The sequence below is a fragment of the Parasteatoda tepidariorum genome, chromosome 11 (assembly GCF_982258835.1).
Source record: "Parasteatoda tepidariorum strain Cologne lab strain chromosome 11, Ptep-v5.0, whole genome shotgun sequence".
In the NCBI taxonomy this organism is placed as follows: Eukaryota; Metazoa; Arthropoda; class Arachnida; order Araneae; family Theridiidae; genus Parasteatoda; species Parasteatoda tepidariorum.
Window position 1 is genome coordinate 77,745,788 of NC_141765.1, and position 21,275 is coordinate 77,767,062.

Sequence of the window (21,275 nt, forward strand, 5' to 3'; positions counted from 1 at the left end):
CAAAAGTACCCATAGAGCACATTGACTTCGTTATGACATCCTAAAGTTGTCATCTTTAGGATCCTGTGACTTCCAGAGGAAGTCCTATATTTACCGCTAAATGTCCTACGGATGTCATCTGCGTGTTAGAATGTCCCACCTGCAGATATCTTAATGATGTCATAACTAGGACAGTTTCAGGATACCTTTAGAACGCTTTAGGATGGCATTAGGACAAAAAAAGACCAATTTAGTAAGGATTTAAATACTTGTGGGATGCATGTCGGAAATGGTATGATAGTAATAAGAGGGTGTCTTATTTTGGAAATAAATTTTATCTCTGAAATTTTTATTAATATTGGTTACTTAAATACTTTGTAATAAGGTTTTTCTTTTAAATTTACTGAATTAGAGGTCAGAAAAATTTTTTCTAAATGAAAAAAAGGTAATAGTTTTTAATTTGTATAACACTCTATCTCAGTGTTTCCCAAAGTGTGGTACGCGTACCCCCAGGGGTACGGGAACAGTTTAACGGGGGTACGTGTTCTTATGCGAAATATCTTGCAAAAACTAAAATTTCATAACATTTTATTTAAAAACAAAGCTAGCCATGAAAATTTACGATTACCTATTTTACTATTGACTATTTTCTGCAGAGTTAACAGTTAAAAATTAGTGGTGTCAACAGCCAGAAGTGATTTTTTACTTTGGTGCAGTTTTTTACAGTGAAAAATACATTCATTTTTTTATTAGTAGTACACAGAGCTTTACGAAAAATTTAAAAAGGGTACACAAAAATCATAAGTTTGGGAAACACTGCTCTATCTCCATTGGCATTACTAATTTTCCAGAAAAATGGGCTACTCCTCAACTGTTTTTATTTTTTTATTTTTTAGGAAAATTAGTAACGGAAAGGGAAGTAAAACAGTTAAAAAACAAACATATCTAAAAAAAGAATAATGTATAATTTTAATTCAAAAATATGTAAGTTTATTGGATTTCACATTTCTATTGTTTGGAATAAAAACTTGGCCATTATTAAAAAGTCTAATTGAATGTACCCCTTGAACAACAAGGAAGGTTATAAGTCTCCTACTTAGCGTTAGTTTTCTTTGAAGAATATTTCTAATTAAATCAAATTATGAGCCTTGTTGAATCTTTTGTGATCTTTTTAGAAATAACAACAAATAAAATAGATCACAAAAAGTAAAAATAAGTAACATGTAAAAACAGAAAATAAAATAAAATAAAAATTATTTTATTTTATTTTCTGTTTTTATATGTTACTTATTTTTACTTTTTGTGATCTATTTTATTTGTTGTTATTTCTAAAAAAATTTTTGAGTGCTCCTCACACTATTGTATTAATATATTTTGCTTTGGCTTTATTGATACAATATCATAAAGCACTCTGTTTTGCGGATATAATCGTGTGGGCTGAAGAATAGATTATATCTTTTTTTTCCGGTTTTTTAAATTAAATTTCACAATTTTTTTTTTTATTTAAACTGTTGTTTGTTATTTTTTTACTTATTATTTCCTCCCCCCCCCCTCTTTTTTTTCATTTGTCTATTATTTTCTTTGTTTTATTCTTCATTTTGAACATATATATATATATATATATATATATATATATATATATATATATATATATATATATATATATATATATATATATATATATATATATTATATATATATATATATAAATGAAAGAAAACACGAAGAAAGTTAAGAAAAACTATAAGTTTCATTAATTGCGCTTAAGCTGCAAGTATAATAAGCTTGCGGATATAATCGTGTGGGCTGATGAAAGGATTATATCTTTTTTTTCCGGTTTTTTTTAAATAAAATTTCATCCTTTTTTTTTAAACTGTTGTTTGTTATTTTTTTACTTATTATTCCCCCCCCTTTTTTTCATATGTCTATAATTTTTATATATATATATATATATATATATATATATATATATATATATATATATATATATATATATATATATATATATATATATATATATATATATATATATATATATATATAGAACAAACAATAATAAACAAATGGAAAGAGGCCAAATCAGGACTGCCAAAAAAGAGAGTTATTCAAAATCTAACAGCCATGTCACCTTTTTAACAATACATCTCTAAATAAATAAAACAAATTTTCACTTCTTATTCACCAGAATTACTTATTATCATTAATATCTTATGAAATATAACAGATTTGAGCTTAAAAATTATATAATTTATTTCTTTTGTTAAAAACAAAATTATCCATTTGAAAATATCGCCTCGTAGAATAAGCTGTAGTAAGCAGTTACAGAACTAGAGCAAGTATTGAGCAGGATATTGTTATTGTTTACATTTATATTGAAAACACCATTCATAGACAATTCATAGAAACAATTATGTAGAAAAAGGTAAAATAACAACATAGTAAATAATGAAGATGAATAGCAACATTGAAATAATTTAAAATGTCATTTCATCTGTAATTAGAATAAATGATTAATTTAGGGTTACCAAAAAACACGCCAAATAACCAGTTGAACTTAAAAGGAAGAAAATAAAAATAATAGAAAGAATGAATTATCAGAAGAGAAATCGAAATAACAAAATAATCAAAATAAAGCTTCCTCAATAATTATGAAAAAATTAAATGTAAACATTTAAATTGCAATTGAGATATTAAAGATAATGATGGGGTACAATTCTTCGAATAGATTATAAAAAATAAAAAAAATGAATAAAGAATTATTTAGATTTGAGTAGCAGAATTGCAGTGGGAAACACTCCTTTGAAGGACATTATTCCAGGAGTGCTCAGAAGGATGGGTATCGTCATATAAACAACCTCAGCAATAACATCATTTCCAATCAGGCGGGGGATGAAGTAGAATAGAAGGTTTATATCAAGAAATTTTTTTTTCTGCTAGAAACAAAATTGATCTAGCAGGGATTTCTTATATTATATTACGTGAAGTTGCATATTTGAATCTCCCAGTTGGCGGTCAAAATTCAAAGAGGGTTTCAGACCTTCCATCACTGGTATCCAAAAAATTTTACTTCTCTGCTTCAAAACATTGCACTGTTATATAAATGTACGATCATGTTCTAAAATGAATTCAAATGTTTATTAAGTGAAACCCATGAACTCAGTATCCAATGGCTCAATGATTACATCAATTAATCACAGTTACAGTTCGTAAGTTATAATTACATTATAGTTAATGTATTATCTTTCAGGTAATAAAACTCACTGCCTTTCATTTTAATGTATGCTCCTTCTCACTCGCATTACAAAATAGAATTATTTTGTATTTACCTGCTCTTAAACTACTATATTTTATATCTTGGCAATAAGTGCCGTCCCACATACCTAAAGATTTCATTTTTACTTCTAAATTATTATATAAATTTAGCAAATTTCTTTAATAATTTGAAAAATCAATAAGCGATTAATATGAATATTGAACGTTAAATCTTCGCATCCAAAATTGCCAATTAACAATTCGATACTTTTTTTATAAGTCAAAACGAACCATTTAAAGCGATTCCACCAAGTAAACTCTTTAAATATGTATTTTTTTGCATCTCAGTCAAACTTTTTCTTTATCTTGAATAGTGATTTGAAATTGATTTTAAGATTCAATTAATAATGTTGTTTCACCTTGAAATTTATTTATGCTTTCGTTTTGGAAGTTTAACTGCATTACTTCACTTCACTATTTTCTTTATTGTTTTCTTTTAAAAACCTGGTGATGCGGGATTAACGCTTGATTATTGTTTCAGAATATTCTTCGATTCTATTAATTTCCGTATCAATTTCGATTAATAATTAATGGTTCAATTCACCGGTTCAGAGTAATGGCTTACTAGCAACCAGTACATAAATCTATGAGTAGTACAAGTTATAGAGTTGGACTTCTATTTAACGAACTTCCATTTTACAAATTTCTCTATTTTGCGATTTTTTTTTTCGAGGAACCAAGAACATTTTGTAATTTTCTTCGTAAAATAACTTCCAAAAAACGAAGTGAATTTTCTATTTAACGAACTTTTCTTTGAAATCCACTTTCCCTATTTCCCATAATATTTCAGAACATTTCAAGCTTGTTAACGCATTTTATAGGGGAAATAACTTTGAATTATTTTCAAGGCCACTTAACGTTTAGAAAAAGCAGCAAATTCTTTGCCTTTTTCTTTGCATTTCAAAGGAAAAACTCAGACAAAACTATCGAATTTTATCCGTAGCAATTAAACTTAAGAACGCATGCGGTAATGTATGTTTAAAATTACTTTCACTTTAAATGCAGTTATAATTTTATAAATAAAATTTAGCCTTTTTTAGTTGAAAATGTATGTAATATGATAGTGTAACACTGGATAATGTTTTGCTCTATTCTTGCTTTCCATGCAGAGTTCTTTTATGGTTAAGATTTATAAAATAAATAGTAGATACTAGTTTACAAGATAAAGGTGTATCAGTTGCTATTTTAATTATGTCTAGTGAGTATGAATTTGAAACCTGTTTTCTGGTGTTTAAGGCTACACGGTACCCTTTTTTAAAAAAATTTTTTAAGGCCTGTAATATTAAAAGTAATAATAGATTTTTATTTGTATTATATTATTAAACTGATTTTCAAAAAGAAAAGGGAAATCGACAAACCACAATTTAAAAAATTTAAATTTTTTTAAAAAATTTAAGATTTTTTTAAATTTTTATAACTTTTTTAATTTTCAAAATTTTTCAGTTATTTTAAATAATATAAATATCTTAGATTATTAGGAACAAAAGTTAGTATGGATTTGATGCTCTGATACTTAGTTGAATCTTAATTATTTTTATCGTTACTAAACACGTGGAAAACCCGAAAATTCTAAAAACTCCAACTTCAAATTTTTATTAAAAAAAATGTATACATCTCACACTGAAGTCCATACTAACTTTTGGTCTGTATATACATAAAAGTTTCTACAAAAAATTTCAAGGCTTTATCTTTAAAGGGAAAAAAGCCTTAGGGAATCGAAAACAGTGGCATCAACAAAAAAGAAAGTCTGAGAAAATGACATTTAAAGTAATGAGAACCATAAAACCAAAACTAAAAATGCTTGTACAGTCCTACTTTCTTAATATATTATAAACAAACTTATTGCTGGTCCAAAAACACTAATTTACTTGAATATTAATAGTATTATATTTTTTCACATTTAAAATTTATATGTAACCTGTATCGGCTAAAATACACGTAACATTGGTTTAAACAAACAAAGCAATAGGATTAAAGAAATAGCTAGCATAATTATATAAATATTCAGTCAATCAAGAATAACAAATATTCTGTTACGAATGTATTTATAAATTAAAAAATATTAGTCTTAACAAAGACTTTTTATAAATAAAAATTTAGTAAAAACACAACTTTAGAACGCATCCATCAAACACCGAACATAAATAAACAACAATGCTTCTAGAAGTGAAAGTGAAATTTGATAACTTTTGGAGAAAGTGAAAATTAATAATCATCGAAATAAAATAAGTCTTTTTTTGAAAAAAAAAGTTTTAAAATTAGATTTAAAAGAAAACGAAACTAACCACGCCCCCTCGCTTGTCAAATTGTGAGTCTGACACAACTCGGAAAAATCCTAATATCTCTAAAACTAATTAGATCTCAGATGCAAAATTTTTCAACTTGCTTCCCAACCACATTAGCCACCCAAAAATGCAAAAATATTTTTTTGCATATTTTTGCGAATTTTAGGGTACTGTGTAGCCTTAAGTGTTTCAAAAGGTGATTTTCTATTTTACGAATTTTCCATATAACTAACTTGTTATCGGGATTTAGCGAATTCGTTAAATAAAGGTCCGACTGTAGTTATTTACCCGGTGAAAGCTGTAATATTGCGAAGATTCTTTAAATGATTCCAAAAATGTCAGAAAATAAAAGTTAAAAAAAAAATTTCTTGAAAGCATTATCATTCGAAATAATTTTAACGAAACATATGAGAGGAATTTATGCAATAATTCAAATAAATATTTTTATTTTCCAGATTTACATTCAAAGGACGACTGGTTGTGATCACATGCATTGTACACGTTGTAAAACAGATTTCTGTTACAAATGTGGTGAAAGATTTCGGTATTTGAAGTTCTTTGGTGATCATTATAGCAAGCTCAGTATATTTGGTTGTCGATACAGATTCAAGGCAGATCAACCATTACAGAGAAAAATGATAAGAGGGGCTTTATTTGGTATGATTTAATTCGAATATTATTTATTTTTCTGGTCGAAACAGTATTAATTCGAAATTTAAAATCAATAGAATGAAATTTTCGTAAGAAATGAATTTATCATATTTAAATACTCTAATGAGTTTAAATTTAATTTAAATTCAATTAATTACAATTACTTGTGACACCCGAACTCAGTTCGGGTAATGCAAATGCGATAATTTCGGAATGCCCGACCTGAGTTCGAGCGAAAGAAAAATCGGTGCTTCAATTCCATAAAGCCCGAATTTAGTTCGTAAAATGCATAACATGTAATTTACTATTTTTTCAATAGATGGCGACACATATTTTTAAATTTTCCTTTCGAAAAGTTCGGCCGTTTCGCGCTATTTGTCGAAAATTCAAAGGACTCTGTGGGTCATGGAATTCATGACAGTTGATATAAATAATAATATTTGTTGTATTAGATTATTATATTTATCTTGAAAATTATGTCATTTGATTTATTTTGCTATAATTTGAGCAAAAATTACTGTGATCCATTCATCTCTCCCTGTTATGTGAAAATATTGAATTGTGGTTATTTCGTTTAAAATTTTGTTTTTTACACAGTTATCTATTTCTAACATTTTCATGACAATAATGAACAACATTAAAGTGAAATTTTGTTTATTCCATTTTTGGTACGTTTTTCTCAAATATATTCCACAGGCAAGGGGCTAATGTTTCAAAGTTACCTCAGAAACTTGTGAACCAATTTTTTTACATTACACAAGCCAATTAAAAATTTTGGGCATATTAAGGTATTTTTATTTAAGTATTTTTATAACATCTTGATGATTAAAATTTCCCAAGTTAACGGGAAATTTAATACATCTTTTACCTGTTCCTACTCCCTTGCCACACGAATTCTCTCCCTCTTCAGTGGGTGTAATCCTTAATCAATCTTCAACTGTCAAAATCGGAGAAGGAAAATCGGAGGGGTGAAGAACTAAGATGAAGCTTGGAGAGGGGTGCTAGAAGATTATCCTTCATCACCTCTTATTTGCAAATTATTTATAACAAGCTGATTATAATGCTGATTAGTAGAAGAAAGCACGTGCTTTTTTGAAAGTTATTATCTTAAAATTTCAAAAACTTATTCTTGATTTAAGTTTAAATTATTTAATTTCAGACAATTTATAAAAAATGAAATAAAATAATTCTATATTTATCACTTAATATTGATGGTGTTTATTTAATTAAATTTATGTTATGTTATTAATGTTCAGTTATTAATTATTATTAAGGCCCGGATTTTGATGACTTTTGCATTTTTTGCATTTTTTGCATTTTTGGACATTCTTTGTCCTTTAGAGCATTTTTTTAGATTTATAGGGCATTTTTCTTTAAATTTTTCGGCGTATTTTGCATTGTAAAGCATTTTTTTAATTTTTTGTTAATTTTTTCCAATTTTTATTATTTTGTTATAATTTTTTATTATTACACTGGCTTCCAAACAATGAAGAAAATCTCTAAGATATTAACAGGTGAAACAACATCTTTTCAAATTGAAGAATAATTGTCAGTAAGTGAGACCGTCTTTTTCAAGTACGCACCAATAACATCAGTAGACGTTGAAAGAAGCTTCTCCAGGTATAAAAATTTACTTTCAGACAAGAAACGCTCGTTTACATTTCAAAATATCAAAGAAAATTTAATAATCCAACGTAATTCTGATATTTAGTAATATTATGAGATGGAAGTTGTTATATTCATTAAAGTTTTTTTACAAAATGAAAATGTTTTGGAGTCAATATATTTTCCTTTTTTTGTTATTTTAGGATATAAAACATATTTTTCAAACTTTAATGAACAAGTATTGCATTGCTTTATATTTTTTGAAATTACTTATAATAATTTTAATGAGTAAAACATTGTTTTAGTTCAATATTTTTACTTTATTTTAGTCATGTCATAAGGCATTTTCAGCGCAATTTTAGCATTTTTAAGGGCATTTTTCGCACTTTTTAAGGACATTTTTTGCACTTTTTAAGGGCATTAATTGAGATTTTTTAGGTCATCAAGATCCGGGCTCTAATTATTATTAATTCCTTATAAATATTACGTAATGATTCTTAAATATAAGTTCTCAAAGGTTTTAATGTTGGTTTCAATTTTTCGTTGGTTTACATTTATGCGCATTTTAATTTTTCTAAATTATGATACTCAACTTATACCAGTTTTCTCATTATTTCGATTGTAATTTTATGATGTTAATGTTAAGTTCTCCTGATTGTAGTTATTTAGTTTAATTTACGTACAATGTAAATTTTTATTAATTATAGTGATTTTTTATCAACATTTTGAAAAAAAATTTTAGGAAAATTTTCAATTTTTTAAATGTCAAAAGTTTTCATTATTTTGATGTCGTGTCGTTTAAACTTATTTTTTATCTCTATCATCTTTATTTATTTATTCGCTAATTTACAATTATACTACTGTTTTATTGAAAATATATTTTGTGAATATTTGGATTATATTTGATTTTTTATTATTTTTCAATCATGGCTATGCATGGAAATTTAACTGTAGCATAACTCTTATACGAATAATTTCGTAATCTCTTCTTAAAGAAGTAAATGTTAGGGAAATCTGTTAATAAATGTTAACAAAATGTATTAATAATTATAAAAAATACACATGTAAATCGAGAAAAAAAACGCATTTATATATTTATTTATTTAAATCGAAAGCCTTATCTCTTTACAGGAAGGGTTTATGAAATGAAAAATTATGCTCGGGCTTTCAATAGTTGCACAATATATACATCACAGTATATGTCATGCCCCGCGAAAGATTTTATTCATTGCAAATTTTTCGTGCTGAAAAGCAGAAAATTAAACTTTCTTAGCCTTCACTTTAAGGATAAAAAACTTAAATATATTTTCAAAATTTTTAAATGAAAATTTTATTAAAATGAAGAGTTTCTGTGTGATGGTCTTCGTTATAACTCCAGAATCATTTGAGCTATCGTCCATAAATTTGGACAGTTGATGAAGAAAGCAATTTTATCCGGGTCTCAAAAGTAGTTAAAAAGTTTCAATTGCATCGTTCAGGGGAGACTTTGGAACGTGTTGACCACTTTGCCTGCACATCAGCCTGCGAAAGGCTTGAGGATGTGCTGTATCGGTCCTCGTTAAACTGTTTTACCGTAAGGTGCTCGACTTCGCACTCAGGTTGTCGAGCTATCGAGTCAAGGAGCCATCCCCTCTGCAGAGAATCAAAATTGCTATGGCATATCTTCGGATCATCTTCAGGGATGATTCCCGGCTCGTTGCCAGTAGCCCATTATACAGCACTAGTGTGATGTTTATAAGGTACCCACTTAATTGGAGAAAATAAGAGTGCAGTTATTTAAAAAAAATTAAATTGAAAAGAGAAGGAAACATGAATTACGTGTTTTGCACATTTAATTAACCACGGATTTGCACTTGGTAAAAAATATATTAATTAACAAAGAAATTTTTAGCAAATTTATTTACTATAATATACAATTTACTCAATAATTTTATATAGAATTTAGTTACTTTAGTTGGGTATTCATTGTCTTTTTCTTATCAAATTTTGAAACAGTTTATCTATTTCTTTCTTGCATAAATAAATACTACTACAAATTCTTTTAATTCTATTCATTTCATTAAAAGTGGTATTTATATAGATGTTCCTAGAAACATTGGAATTCCAAGTAATTAGTTTATTTATATTAAAATTAAAACAATTTCTTTTATCTTATAAAGCAACAGAGCAAATATTTTCTTCTTTTATTGTACCCAAATCCAATATATTTAAATTAATATTATCATCATGATTACGAAGCAAGAAGAATTCCTCGAGGTAAATATTATTTGATAAAATAGTATAATCGTGAAAATTAAAGATAATTAAATCATCAATAAATCTAGAAACAAATTTAATATTAAGTGTATAATTTTTTTTCATAAAAATGCAAAAATAAGATTAAGATCAATGATTAGTGAATATGAATTTATCATTAAATTCTTCTCTCCTCTCTCTCCTCTTATAGAAATTAATTTTCTATAATATTTGAATTACCAGTAATAATATGTTGATGAACCTCTTCAGTGTGACATTCATAATCGGATATATTAATCCTCCCTAAATTTTTGCTTATATCATTATAATTAAATATTGTTCTACCAAGATATTTATTTTATTTAAAGCTTTTAATTATCTTTAAATCTTTTAAAGGAAATAAAGTTTTAAAATTTTTAAAAGTATTATGAAATTTGATCTTATCCAAAATAGTATTTTGAAAGTAAATAACGAAACATAAATTATCTGAATTTTCTTTTTATTTGGTGAAATTTTACTCATTTTGGCTTTTACAAGATCGAAACAAAGAATTTTGAAGTGTAAATTAATAAAAGAAAAGTCAATAATAAGATCTTGAAGCTTATATACATCATAATTTTTAAGGGAGAGAACAAAATCTTTAATTCTAATATTGTATCAATATACCGAAAACAAAATAATCAATACACTAGTGTGAGGAGCACTCAATTTTTTTAAAAAAATATTTTTTCTACCTCTTTTTATTGTTCTGAAATTTTTTCCATATTTTCTCTACATTTTGATCTTATTTTATGAGTTCTATTTACTTGCAGCTTATGCGCAGTAAGTAAAACCTATTGTTTTTCTTAATGTGGTAGCGCTTCGCGCTCCCGTGCCACAGATCCTGGGTGCGATCTTTGGGCCGGGCAAAGTTGACTCAGCCTTTCATCCCTTCAGTGGGTCGATAAATGAGCACCAAGCATGCTTGGGAACTAAACACTGGGGGTTTCGCGTTCGGCTGACCACCTAACCTGCACCCCAGAGCCCAAGGTCAAGAAAACTGAGATGGGCACAGTGGACCTAGGCCCTCTATGGGCTGTCGCGCCACTGAGAGAGAGAAGAAGAGTTTTTCTTAATTTTCTTCGTGTTTATTGTTTTTTGTATTTGTTTATTATGCTACATACATTCATACATACATACCTTACCTTTGAAAAAATTTATTCAATAAGTAATTATGTCAGTAAGTATTACAAGTAAGTACAGTCAGTATTTTTACAATATAAGACATATTTTAACGAACTCTTGATCTTTAAAAATGACTTTTCATTTCAAATCTTAAAGATAATAATTAATGTATTATAAAAATTAATAGAACCTTGTTTCTTTATTATATAAATTTTTTTCGTCGCTATTGGGGTATAATATATAAAAATTCTTCATATTGAAATAAAGATTTTTCTTATTAAGCTGATATTCTTCAGTTAACAATGTTTTATTTATTTTTTAACATTTTAAGTTTTTAGTCAATTTTATGTGCGGAGTAAGCATCAAATTAGCGAATCTTTTTATTTGCAAGGAAATATTTTATCATAAAATCAAACAAAAATATGTAAAATTATGTTCAATATAAGATTAAAGAGTTATTTAAGATCCTAATCAATTTAATTATTGCATTACAAATTTATCTATTACTGCAATTTTTTTTTATGACTGACTTCATAGTATCAGTGATACGTAGATCGTAAATTTGCATGTATTTAGTGTTTAGCTTAGTGTGTTTGATAACAGAAAATATGTTTACAGGTTATATCATATTATAGAATTTACTTCACCTTCTACATCATTAAACCCACTTTAATTGAATAATAATGCGCTTATTAACTTAGCATGATACTTTTAATAGAAGTATTAGCTGAGCTTCATTTTTGTTTTTTTAAAACTAAACTCAGTGGCGCGACAGCCCGTAGAGGGCCTACTATGCCCGTCCAAGTTTCCTTGACCTTTAGACTCTGAGGTGTAAGAGCAGATGTTTTTGTTGGGTCCAAAGCGGAACCCTCGGTGTTTAACTCTCAAGCATGCTTGGTACTCACTTTATCGACCCACTGAAGAGATCAACCTTGACCGGCATCAGCCACCGGGCGTCTTTCTTTTCTTGAACACACATTATTTTTATTTTATATACACTTTATTTTTTTAAACACAGAGCAAAATAGACGTTCACAGAAAAATAAAAAATAATAGGTGAATTTCCTACCTCCCCCCCCCCCCAGGTTAACAGGAAAACACCGAACAAAAATATTTTACTTTTTTAGTTTCAAACATAATGGTTTTAAGATATTAAATTTAGTATTGAGATAAACTAAAATTGTTTCATACACTGATTTATTATGAAGTGTGAATTTAAATAAACAATTTCCTTCTCCATTTACTGTAAAAAAAAAAGGGTTTTAACAAACTGTTTGCTGTTTGTTTTTCATCAAATTCACCTACTGAACATTTTGATTCTCAGATTCAATTCGATGAACCGTAAAAATCATGTGTTTTAACAGACAGTATGATAATCAATTCTAATTCCATCAATTTAGACATTTTATAGACTGAACACTTTGATTCCAAAATTCAATTCGATGAACCATAAAAATGATGTTTTAACAAACAGTATGATAATCAATTCTAATTCTTTCAATTTAGACATTTCATAGACTGTTTCGAGACATTTCAATTTAAAATGTTTATTTTCAAAAACCTGAAAAAAATATTAAATTCAATGCTTATTTAATGGTGGAATTAGGTACTACTGGTTTTGTGTTAATAGGCTCTGTGATAAGAACTACCCAAGATTCAGGAAGCTGTGTTAATAATACCTATTTTATGTATAAAAACGATCAAAATTTTGCTTTGCGGCTGGTCGATAAGAATCCGGTTTGCACCGAAATATCGTCAGTGGTAAATGTATCAAAGGCTAGATGCCATCAGGCTAGCGGTGAGAGGTTTTCCTTTCCATGTAACGCAAATGAGGGTTAGTTCCATCAAAAAGCCCTCGACGCAGGCAAATTTCTCCCAATACTTGATCCTGGAGTTCCCTTGTGTTCTAGATTGGGTTCAAAATTACAACGCTACGGAGTTGAACATAAGTAATCGTAAACCCAAAAAATTGGGTTTGCTATTCAACGACGGTTATAAAATAAAACAAAATCCCCTGAAGCTTACATAGGGTTTTGGAAAAAAGTATAAAATGCTAGCAGATGAGCAAATTGGTGCGGTAATAACAATACAGAGCCATCAAAGTATTGATAAAATAAGAAAAAACAGAGTATATCACTTTTAAAATAAAAATTCTCTATAATGCAGCAACGATATTAAACGATAAAATGATGACACTTTCAGTTAAATACATTATAAATTCAAGATGAAATGAGGGAAGGAATGGTATGTCTGAAACTCATCATCACAATTATGTGTAATCATCACGATTCTGTGTAATCATCCCAATTATGTGTAATTTAAAGTGAATAAGTATAAGAATTTTAATTAAATATACTAAGTAACAATTTAAATTCCCAGCAAGTAATTGATACTAACTCATTTTTCTTGTGTTACTTGCTTCAGAAATCTAGAAAATCATAAAATATTTTATCAATAGATAAAACAATTTTAGACAAAACCATAAAATCTTATTAGTTTTGATATTAGTTTCATTTCATAAGGAAGTGCTTAAATGACTCATTATTCAATGATATTAGAACGCCAGAACTAAATTTAGATTCAAAACAAAAAATAAAAGTCGTTAATGTACATATCAACAGTCATAAATGCACAGATGTAAAGCGTATAAAATAAAAAAAGGTATCACCCGGAATAACTTTCGGTCTAATGATCGGTCCATCACAGCGAACTGTTGTGCCACTGTCATGTTTTCGTCTTGTTTGTTTCTCCTTTAATAATTGTTTCCAAACACGCATCGCTGATGTCACAAAAAACGATTTCTCGATACGAAAATCCACCCTATCGCATTTCATATGAACTCCGTCAGTTGTTGATATGGCGCTCTCAGCTTTTGGCGAACCAGGGCCTGATTTTCACCTAGGGCCCACAATTTCCTGAGGGGCCGCAAAAATTAGTCCTCATTATTACTGTTTCTTTTAAATATTGAAAAAAAACAGTTTGTCTCAAAAAATGCATTTATTTCATTTCAATTTTTTTTTAAAAATCGTGATACAGCCAAATTCACGCAAACACGATTACGATTACATTAATCGAATTCGAAATTACAACTGAATTTTAATTGGTGCAATTTTTGCACGAACGGCTTAAACGATTTGCACGCTTCCACAACATTAAAAATTTGATTTTCCTGATATATTTTTGGACTAATGAAACCTAATTATCAATCTGGTTGCTCAAAAAGAAAGAAAAAGCTTTAAATAATGAAGCCAACCAAAAAAAAGAGAGAGAAATATTTTATCAAAATATTTCACTGTTGATAAATTAGAACCACCTGTTTCTGATGAGGCTGCTCATTAAGAATTTTAAATGTATTCAATATTTTGACAACTTTTTCATTGAATATGAATGTAATTTTTTAAGATGTGTTATAAATAAATAAATTATTACTCAAACGTGTTTTAATTTTCTATGAGTGGATATAATTTTCGCTCTTTTTGTATACCTTTTCTGTGTTGAAATGTATTTTTTAATAAAAATTATTATTAATACGCTTAATATATTAGCATGCATGCTGAATTTATTGTTAAATCTAATGAAAGGTGGGCTAGCTTTGTGTTGGTTTAAGTACTAAATAAAAAATAATTCAGCTAATCAGCGACTTTTAGCAAAAACACTGATTTCAATTGTTTGTGGTCACCAAATTATTTTTATTTTGACATAATATTGCTTTGTTGTTCTATATTTTGCCTCGATGTGTAATAGATTAATGCGTTTGGTAGATGCGTTAACTTTGTCTCAGAAAAATATTCTTCAATTGTCTACTTTCAAAATTTCTTAGAATGTTTCTCTTGAATCATGCAGTTTAATAGATTCTTTTTTATTGTTAGGACTACTCTCCAACAATTAAATTTCAAAATATTTTGTAAGGGGCCCAGAAAATTTGGTGGGCCTGAGTAAGTCTTGATCGGTCCCTGATGTTAACCACTAATTAAGCGTTTACAGCAGACAAAAGACGATAAACTGATTATCTTTATAGTCCTTGATATACATGGAACAAGCGACTGATAAAGAGTTGGCACAATTGTGTAATTCTAATCATTAGCATGTCTTTACCTCACTTTAAATTTCATGTAAGTTTAATTTGATCTGCATAATTCTTCATGGTGCTGCAATTTTCACAAACACGAGTGAATAACATCGTAAAAAAATTATTCACATAATAAAAGTTTTCTTAAAAGTTTTAAATTTTAAGTGAAGTTTAGCAATGAATGAGCAAATCAAAAGTTCAATGAAAACGTAACCAGTGAGAAATAATTTTGCATACAGATTTTAGTTGTTGATGTTGTTGTAGTTCATTTACGTCGCACTAGAGCTGCACAATGTGCTATTGGCGACGGTCTGGGAAACATCCCCGAGGATGATCCGAACACATGCCATCACAATTTTGATCCTCTGCAGAGGGGATGGCACTCCCACTTCAGTAGCCGACAACCTGCACGCGAAGCCGAACATATTACGGTAGAACAGTTTAAAGAGGACCAATACCGCACACCTTGGATCCCTTTACAGACTGATCCAAGTGGTCACGCACACGGACAGCAACCAGTGATGCTTGACTTCGGTGATCTGCTGGGAACCATGTCTCAACGATCAGTCCACTGCGGGACTACAGCTTTTAGAGTCCTCAATAAAGTTTTGATATCAAATGGTTCTAAGCAGTTAACATTATCCAGGTGCTTACTCGATGGTTCTTAAAATGCGATCAACTCTTGACTGAAATTTATTTCTTCACATTAATTTTAATGTTGTATATTTTCGACATGAACAGCAGTCTTTTTCATCGATTTGATGATCCGTTTCACACTCACACACCTATTTCCCACTTTTCTATTTGTTTCCTGTGCGAGTGAAATAAAAGGAATCTTCTGACTTTTCATAACATCAAAAGGATTTTGAGTGATTTATAAGTTCAATAATCTATTCCTTCATATTTTTTTAGTATTCTGTGGTAAAAAGTGTTGTATATTTCCCGTTCGTCCTTTTTTCTTATTGCGTGAAATACAATATATTTTAATGTTTATTTCACATATAAATTACCCCACATATAAACTACCGTATGCCGGCCTATAAGAATCTGCAATCTTATTTGAAGATAAAACAAATAATTTCCACAGACAAGACACAAGTTGGTTTATTTTTAGTTTTTTTTAGCATTTTATGATAAATTCTTTAAAAAGGAAATTTTCTCAGTCAGGGTTTTGGGGTTCAGGCCGTAGTTTTACTAGCAGTTACATCATGAAAAAGCCAAGCAAAATTAGTCTGTCGTGTCTTTTATTCAGGGACTCTGAAAGGGAATGAGTTGTAAGAAAAATTTCAACAAAATCGATCGTCACCCAAAAAAGAAAATTTGACCATCTTGATTCGTTTTAACAAATTACGCCTTACTATAGGGACTTACTATAGGGAATTTTTTAGATTTCCTTAATCAGTATATTCCCTTGAATTTTCACCCATGAATAATCTTTTGATAGGAATCTTGACTTTTACGGCTTTTGTAAAAGAACAATATACACCGAAGAGCCATTACATTATGACCACCTTTAGCCCTCAAAACTGCTAGCACCCGCAGTGGCATTGATTCCACAAGGTGCTGAGAGGTAGTCTGAGGTATCTGGTACCAAGCGCTCATCAACTGGTCCTGCAATTCCCTCACATTGCGAGGGGGTAGCGTGGCATCACAAATTTGGTTTTCCAAGTAGGACCACAAATGCTCTATTGGATTAAGGTCAGGTGGATTTGGGGGCCAAGACATGACTTGAAAGTCACTGGAATGTTCCTCGAACCAATCCATGACGATTCGACCCTTATGACATGGTGCATTATCCTGTTGGTAAACACCATCCCCCGCAGGAAAAGCTGTTACCATGAATGGGAGAACCTGGTCTGCAACTATGTTCAAGTAGCTTACAGACGTCAGGGATTGTTCTATGAGGATTATGGATCCTAATGTGCCCCATGAAAACATTGTTCCTGGCGAGAACCCATGAAAACCTGGGCGAGCCTATTGTTATAGATGGAGAGTGGTCATAATGTAATGGCTCTTCGGTATATATATATATATATATATATATATATATATATATATATATATATATATATATATATATATATATATATATATATACTTACTGGCCATTTAAATTGCTGCACCAGGAAGGAATGCAAATAACAGAATGACATTTATTGAGCACATATATTGTAGTTGGAAGAACAAGTGATTAATATTTCAGGATTATAGCTGCCTCCCCTGGTAGCATTCTCCTGGGCATCAAGTCAAGCAGAGGTGTATAGCATAGAAGAATAGCATTCAATGCAGCTTCAATATTATGCCACAATTCATCGACCGTCGTGTCTGACGAGTGGTGGCGTGCCAGTTGTTTAGCAACCATGGACGATACGTTCTCAATTGGTGAGAGATCAGAAGAACGTGCTGAAAAGGGCAACAGGCGAACATGTTCTGTGTCAAGGAAGGTCAGGACAGTGCGGGCAGCATGCGGTCGTGCATTATCCTGCTGAAACGTAGCGTTATGGAGGCATCGAAGATAAGGCAGAGCAACTGGCCCTAACACATCAGAAATGTAACGGCTGCTGTTCAAAGTACCGGCAATGAGAACAAGAGGTGATTGAGACGTGTATCCAATGGCGCCCCATACCATTACTCCAGGTGATGGGCCAGTATGACGATGTCGAATGCAGGCTGGCAATGGGCGTTCGCCATGATGTCGCCAAACATGGATGCTGCCATTATGATGCTGTATACAAAACCTGGATTTGTCTGAAAAGATGATGTCTATTCTGCCTCCAGGTTCGCCGTTGATCACACCATTGGAGGCGCTCCTGCCTGTGATGCAGAGTCAAGGGTAGCCGAAGCAATGATCGCAGTACTGACAGTTCATGCTTCTGCAAACGTCATCGAACTGTTCGTGCAGACACGTGTTGTCTTGCAAATGACCCCATTTGTTGACTCTCGGTTCGAGGGTTCGTGATGTAGCTTTACGATCCCTTAAGACCATGTGATAACATGTCTGTCTTCTCGGCTGTTGATTATGTTGTCATGAACCCATCGATTCCATATTCTGCTAACAATCATGGGATCTCGACCAACGCGAGCAGCAATACTTCGGTATGATAAACCGCATTCCCGGGAGGCCACAATTCGACCTATATCAAACTTAGACACATGCTGGTAGGCATTTCTCCTTCTTACACGAGGCATAACAAAAACTTTTTTACCCAAGAACGACGCTCAAATCTCTTCTTTTATACACATTGTAGGTGTCGCTACTGCCGCCTGCGTCGCATGAATGCGCTGATAAGCTAATCATTTGCAAATCACAACATGCTTTATCCGTCCTGCAAATTTCACGTCCGTGGTGTGTCACCTTCCTGGCGTAGCAATTTTAATGGACTATAGTATATATACGGATAGATAGATAGATCATAATCAGATTCAAGGAGCAGGTAAGGACAGAGAAAAAAAATTCTCTTTTAATCTCAAATTCAAACAACGAGTCGTTTTGCGAACCTCGCCAAAAATGAACCTTGCATTAAATATTAAACCTACATTATTTAGGTATTTTTTTAAGATATATATATATATACTAATATTAATTTCGGATAATACTATTTAGACTACTATATTTAAGCTATGGAGTTACAAAAACAAAATTTTTTGAATGTTAACTTTAGTGGAGGCCTTGGAATTTCATTCTCTAGAGCGTCACGGGCATGTTCAATAGAATGAAGATCTAACTTGCCAATCCATCCCGCGATTATCTTCACTTTCCATAAAACTGTTGACGTGATAGGTGACTAGTTATGTCACCTCACGTCATTTACCGCACCTTTCCTCTTTCTTTTTCTTAACCATCCATCATGATGCCAGTTCAGACCATCAAATCTCCACTTTCACAAACATTGGAGGATAAATTCTTTTCATATGAAAGAATAACCTGCCTACATTGAGACATACTAAGAATAACCTACATTGTGACAGAGGAGGTTTGATGACAATCTTCATGTTGGATAGCCTGCCTTTGAAGGATTCATTTGTGAAAAGTTTTATTTCTTCATGAAATTGTAGAATAAACAATAAGTATTTTATCGAATCAACTCTAATTTATATGTAGGGGGAAAGGGGTAATACCGGATGATTTGTAGGCTTGCTGAAGCTTAACTGTTGGACAGTCAGATTTAATCACGATATTCATTGTTTAGAAGTGTGCAATATTCCTGAAAAGTTATTGATATGCTGCTTTAAAAAAAAAAATTTCTTGAAAAAGTCAAATCTCTCTGCCTTACACCGAGAACAGAGGTTATCCGAACGAAACAGAAGTGCTACTATAGGACGGAATCTTTATTGTTTTTTAGAGTATGAATCTTTAGTAAACATATAATGGACTGGACTAAAAGTAATTTTTATAACGAAGAAATAAGTCTTGCTTAAAATCATAAGAACATTAAAGATCAGATATAGTAGAACAAACTTGTCTACACATAATTAATAAACAACACACCAATATGGTATCTTCTTGACTAGCAAAGCATAAAACATAGTTTGCCCACGAGAAAATAGAACTAATAAAGTACCCGGTCTTACCCCACTCTCCCCTATGTTTATTTTATTATCTAATGATATTTTTGCAAAATTTTCATTTAGGTGGAAAAGTCATTGCCGCACCAGTCCTTGGTACATTAGCATTCTGTGCTGGAGCTTTAGCAGTGGGTATCTCTCTTTTTGCTTTACCGGTTTATGGAGGAGTTTGCCTATACAGGCATTGTAAAGGACGACAAACTATCAAAATTTTGCTAGATTTTACACCAACTTGCTATATTCCAAAATGACAACCACAGTTTTCCTTGAAATGTTTGTGAAAAAAATAGTGTGATCTCATTTAGTAAATGTATAATTACAAATAGAATTATCTGCTGTTGATGTGACTGATAAACTAATGTATTAGCATTATAAATAGAATTAATAATGCTAACACTAATATTAGTTTCAAATAGATTTATCTGCTGTTGATGTGACTCATAAATTATATGTATAATTTAAAAAAAATTATCAACTGTTTGTGATCTCATAAATTAAATGCATAATTTCAAATTATCAGCTATTTTTGTGACTCATACATTGCAATGTAATAATTTTATTGTTTATCACTATGTAATAAAATAAATACCTTTATGATTAAGGAAACAAAACATAAAAAAAAAGCTTCTGAGAGATTCGTAGGTCTAAGAAAGGAACAACACTCTCTCAACAAACAGAAGTTTGATAAATATTCTTATTAACATTGAATTTTCAGATCCTAATACATATAATTTGTACAGTTCAATCCTCATCTTTTGTGGAAGATACGCTAATGTGATTACAAGTGACAACCTGAATATTAATATAGAAATTTGTTCTGATAATAATTTATTTCCTGTTACTCATCAGATGGCAAGAATTCAAAAGAGGCCATCTTCCATCACTTTTGCCAGTTAGAAAACTACACAGCAGGTGTTTTTCACAGACTTTACCAATACAAATTTATAATCATCATAACATTGTAGTGAAATAACTGCAATCTAGAAAAAGGGGAGTTCTAATTTTAGAGCAAGTTAAGTCAGGATTTCTGTAGAAAGTTCAACTCTTTTTAGTTTTAAGTCATACATCCACAATTTATTTACAAACACAATTTAATTTCATTAACATTTTACTAGCCGCTTCACGGTGGTCTAAATCAAACAAACAAAAAAAGTAAAAGTTTAAAAAAGAATTCTGGGCAAATCTCACTCGTTTTGATACTTCTTTTATTTTCTTAAAACTTTCCTGACATGTTCTTTACGTAAAACTATAAAACACACGCTGTTTGTTTGAAAAAAGTTTTTTCTCGAAGGTTGAGTGGTAAAAATTTAACGTCCTTTTGAACTTTGAGAAAACGATTTATAAGTGAATCACCGCACTGTTTGTTCTACTATTATGTTCACACCGACTCATCTGACAAAAATACTCTG

General features: G+C 30.2%; 1 protein-coding gene across 1 annotated transcript in view; it reads left to right on the top strand.

Annotated features, from left to right (window-relative positions):
- The window catches only part of LOC107452016 (E3 ubiquitin-protein ligase RNF217), a 60,947-nt gene extending 40,568 nt beyond the window's left edge, over positions 1-20,379 (top strand). Inside the window, exons 3-4 of the mRNA XM_016068292.4 lie at positions 6,032-6,233; positions 19,933-20,379. Coding sequence (XP_015923778.1) covers positions 6,032-6,233; positions 19,933-20,117 — 387 coding nt within the window. The 3' untranslated portion in view covers positions 20,118-20,379. The remainder of the gene's footprint in view (positions 1-6,031; positions 6,234-19,932) is intronic.
- Positions 20,380-21,275: the final 896 nt, after the last annotated feature.